The sequence below is a fragment of the Nicotiana attenuata genome, unplaced genomic scaffold, assembly GCF_001879085.1.
Source record: "Nicotiana attenuata strain UT unplaced genomic scaffold, NIATTr2, whole genome shotgun sequence".
Lineage (NCBI taxonomy): Eukaryota > Viridiplantae > Streptophyta > Magnoliopsida > Solanales > Solanaceae > Nicotiana > Nicotiana attenuata.
The window spans coordinates 26163-30204 of NW_017676367.1; the positions used below are offsets into that span (position 1 = coordinate 26163).

At 40.4% G+C, this 4042-nt stretch overlaps 1 protein-coding gene across 1 annotated transcript; it reads left to right on the forward strand.

Annotated features, from left to right (window-relative positions):
* Positions 1–718: 718 nt before the first annotated feature.
* Positions 719–3668, forward strand: LOC109220963. Its single transcript, XM_019385432.1, has 3 exons — positions 719–788; positions 920–1141; positions 1225–3668. Exons 1-3 carry the CDS (start codon positions 719–721, stop codon positions 3666–3668), a joined length of 2736 nt encoding a protein of 911 aa, XP_019240977.1.
* Positions 3669–4042: the final 374 nt, after the last annotated feature.

Below are 4042 nucleotides of genomic sequence, written 5' to 3' on the forward strand. Positions count from 1 at the left end.
ATCTGAGCCTCTTAGCTCTTTCTCTAATGAAATAGAATCTTCCAGAAACTCCTTCAACGAAGGCATTCTCCATCCGCCATTAGAGCTCATTCAAGCTAAGCTCATCTCCTTCATCTTCTCTGTTATTTTGACATGGTATCAGAGCAAGGCTCTTGATCCTGAGTTCAATCGATTAATTTTCTTCTCAATTCGAGTGTATCTCCATAATAAATTTCTGTACAAATAGTGAAATTTTCCCGATTTTCAAATCGATCCTTGATAGTCATGGCTAATGATGGAAATGCCACGAATTCCACAAATCCGGCCTTATATTCGACCAATCCACTCTACATGCACCCATCTGAATGCGCCAGTTCTATGCTAGTGCCAGTGCCCTTCGATGGTTTAGGGTATAGATCACGGAGAAGAGGAGTTCTGAGATCTCTTTCAGTGAAGAATAAAGTGGGATTTGTAAACGAGAAGTGCAGAAAACCGGATTCTCGGGACACTAATTACGATCAGTGGGAGCGTTGTGATGACATGGTCACATCATGGATCCTAAATTCTATCTCAAAGGATTTAGCGGACAGTGTACAGTATGTTAATGACGTTCAGGAACTCTGGAAGGAACTTGAAGACATATATGACCAAACAAATGGAGCGAAGTTGTATCAATTGCAAAAAGGAAATAAATGATTTGAGTCGAGGAACCCTAGATATCACTGGGTACTATACTAAAATGAAGAAACTTTGGGAAGAGCTAAATACGTTGATTGCACATGCTCAGTGCAAATGCAATTGCACATGTGGTGCTAAGGCGAATATGCAGAAGGCTTAGCAGGACAGACGACTGATTCAGTTTCCAATGGGGCTAAACGAGGTTTACACTGTAGTTAGGGGAAGTATTTTGATGATGAATCTGCTACCTTCTCTCGCTCAGGGTTTTTCAATCCTTATCCAAGAGGAGAAACAAAGAGAGGTCAAGCCGAGCAATCATTGATGATTGAATCTACTGCCTTCAGTGTCAATAGATCAGGGGGTAATCCTTTCAGGACTAATTTTGGTCAACAGACAAACACTACAGACAATACTGGTTATACAAACTTCAATCAGCAGGGAAATAATACTGGAAACAACAACTACAGGGGAGGATATTCTGGGAGTAAGCCACGACCTTTTTGTGACTATTGTAAGAGGCCAGGTCACATTAAGGAAAGATGCTACAAGTTACGCGGTTATCCACAGGATTCAAGGTTCAACAAAGGAAAAGAATTGCTGCAAATGTACATGGAGGTCAAGGAGAAAATGGCATTGAAAGTGGAGATGGAAATAATGTGCAGATGGAGGAACATGACAGAACTATGCAGAACCTTACCAAGGAGCAATATAATCAGTTGCTGAGCATCTTGGAGAACTTTCATGCTGGAAATGGAGGAAATGAACTGAAAGCAGGAGCTGTGAACTTTGCAGGTATCTCAGCCTATTCAACTCATTTTGGTTCTGGTTTCAACTTATATGAATGTTCTAAATCTGTTGCTGACTCTTGGATACTTGATTCCGGAGCATCAAACCATATGAAATATAATAAATCCATGTTATCCAATGTGAAAATCTTAGTATATCCTTTCCTGGTTACTTTGCCTAATGGTTATAAGGTGAAGGTGACATTGATGGGAGATATAGTGATGAGTCCTAGGTTCACTCTGAAAAGAGTCCTTTTTGTCCCTAGCTTCAAGTTCAACCTAATCTCAGTACACTGTTTAACAGTTCAACTTGATTGCTTTGTCATATTTACCAAATTCTCTTGCATCCTTTTGCAGGCCCCTTCACTGAAGAGGCCTCTAGCAATTCGTGAGAGTAAGGATGGTCTGTACCTCTACACATCAGATTCTTGCAAGTCCAACACCTCAGAATTCTGCAAATCTAACCCCCTAGTACTTGAGAAGTCATCTAGTATACCAAATAAAGGTGATATAATCACTCAGTCTATTTCATATAGTGTAAGCAGTAGCAGTAGTGTTAGTCCACACTCTGTTTCACACATTACACCTAGTTTACATAACTCTATTTCCTCTACTATCCCTAGATCACACACTTCTCTTCATGAATGTAATAAAGATGTCAAAAATTCTCATGTGCAGAATGAAAGAAATATTAGTCCTACATGCAATGCATCTATGACTGATAAAACCATGATTGATCTTTTGTGGCACAATAGATTGGGACATGTACCCTTTGTCAAAATGAGAGGGATTGAGTCCATACCTGTTCACTTTTCAACCAAACAACCTTTCATTTGTCCAATTTGCCCAATGCCTAGACAAAATAGACTACCATTCTCAGAAAGAACTATAGCTACAACCAAGATCTTTGAAATCCTTCATGTTGATTTGGGGGGGCCCTATCATGTGCCAACCCATGATAAGAAAAGGTACTTCATCACTCTAGTAGATGACTACAGCAGGTGCACTTGGACACACCTTCTTAGCTGCAAAAGCAATGCCCTACAGGTAGTCAAGGCTTTCTCTGCCATGGTAAAGAACCAATTCAACTGTTCCATTAAGACCACTAGAACTGATAATGGCCTTGAATTCATAAATTCTGAAATCGCTTCCTTTCTACAGTTTGAGGGGATAATACATCAGAAAACATGTCCCTATACACCTCAGCAAAATGGTATAGTTGAAAGAAAATACAAGTACCTTCCAGAGACAGCCAAGGCACTGTTGTATCAATCTAAACTTCCCATGCAATACTGGGGAGAGTGTATCCTCACCTCAACTTACTTGATTAACAGACTTCCTTCTACCACTCTAAAAAATGAATGTCCATTGGAATTACTCTACAAAAGAAAACCCAAATACTCTCACCTCAAAAGTTTTGGATGCTTGTGTTTTCCTACAACCCTAAAAACTCACAAAGATAAATTTGAATCTAGATCTATACCTTATGTTTTTGTGGGATATCCCTTTGGGAAAAAGGGCTACAAGGTGCTCAATCTAGTCACAAAGAGAATTCATGTGTCAAGGGATGTTATATTTCATATAAGTGTATTTCCTTTTGCTTTACACTCCAGTTCCAATAGAGTGTTTCCCTCATTTCCACAAGTAGATTCAGATTTAGCACAAGATCTATTCCCCTCTCATGGGTCAGCATCTGTCCCTAGTTCTCCTAGTCCATCACTCCCAACTATGTCACCTGATGCCTCATCACCAGGGCCAAGTGAACCTAACACTCATACAACCTCAAACTCAGAAGAACACTCCTTTTTTCTTAACAACAATGAAACATTCTCAAATAACACTCCTAGCTCAACAGTACAGGAACCTAATGAAAATCTAGGAAGGCCTTCCAGGACCCTCAAAGTACCTACTTACTTGAAAGACTACAACTATTCACTTCCCAAATTGCAAATAAATCATCCAGATTCCCCCTCCAGTAGCAACCGAAGCACTACCTCACCCTCCTTCAATATTTCCATACCAAATGCCAAATGTGTTTCACTCAATGCTTTAAGTTCTGACGGTCAGCAACTAATCAGAACCATTTCACATGAGACTGAACCCAGTTCATATGAGGAGGCAGCTGCTGATCCTGCTTGGCAGGCAGCTATGCATCAGAAGTTTGAGGCTCTTTATGCTAATCACATTGGACCTTTGTGCCACTCTCAGTTGGAAAAAGGGCAATAGGATGTAAGTGCATGTACAAGGTGAAGCACAAGACAGATGGCAGTACAGAGAGATTGAAAGCAAGTCTAGTAGTGAAGGGATACACTCAACAGGCAGGGGTAGATTACACAGAAACTTTTTCACCAGTAGTGAAAATGACAATTGTCAGGGCCCTAATTGGGACAGCAGTAAAGAAAGGCTAGGAGATCTTCCAATTAGATGTGAACAATTCATTCCTCCATGGGGATCTTCATGAGGAGGTATACATGGAAGTACCTCCTGGTCTAGCTGTAGAAAGGCCATGTTTAGTGTGCAAATTGAACAAGTCCCTATATGGCTTAAAACAAGCAAGCAGGCAATGGTATGAGAAGTTGACTGAAGCACTCATTTCCAGG

What these genes read in the sequence shown, in the direction of transcription:
- LOC109220963 (XM_019385432.1), top strand. Translation starts at nt 719, where the DNA reads ATGAAGAAACTTTGGGAAGAGCTAAATACGTTGATTGCACATGCTCAG. An exon ending in CAAATGCAATTGCACATGTG is followed by an intron (nt 789 to 919) that starts GTGCTAAGGCGA and finishes TCTCTCGCTCAG; the next exon opens with GGTTTTTCAATCCTTATCCA. An exon ending in CAGGGGAGGATATTCTGGGA is followed by an intron (nt 1,142 to 1,224) that starts GTAAGCCACGAC and finishes GGTTATCCACAG; the next exon opens with GATTCAAGGTTCAACAAAGG.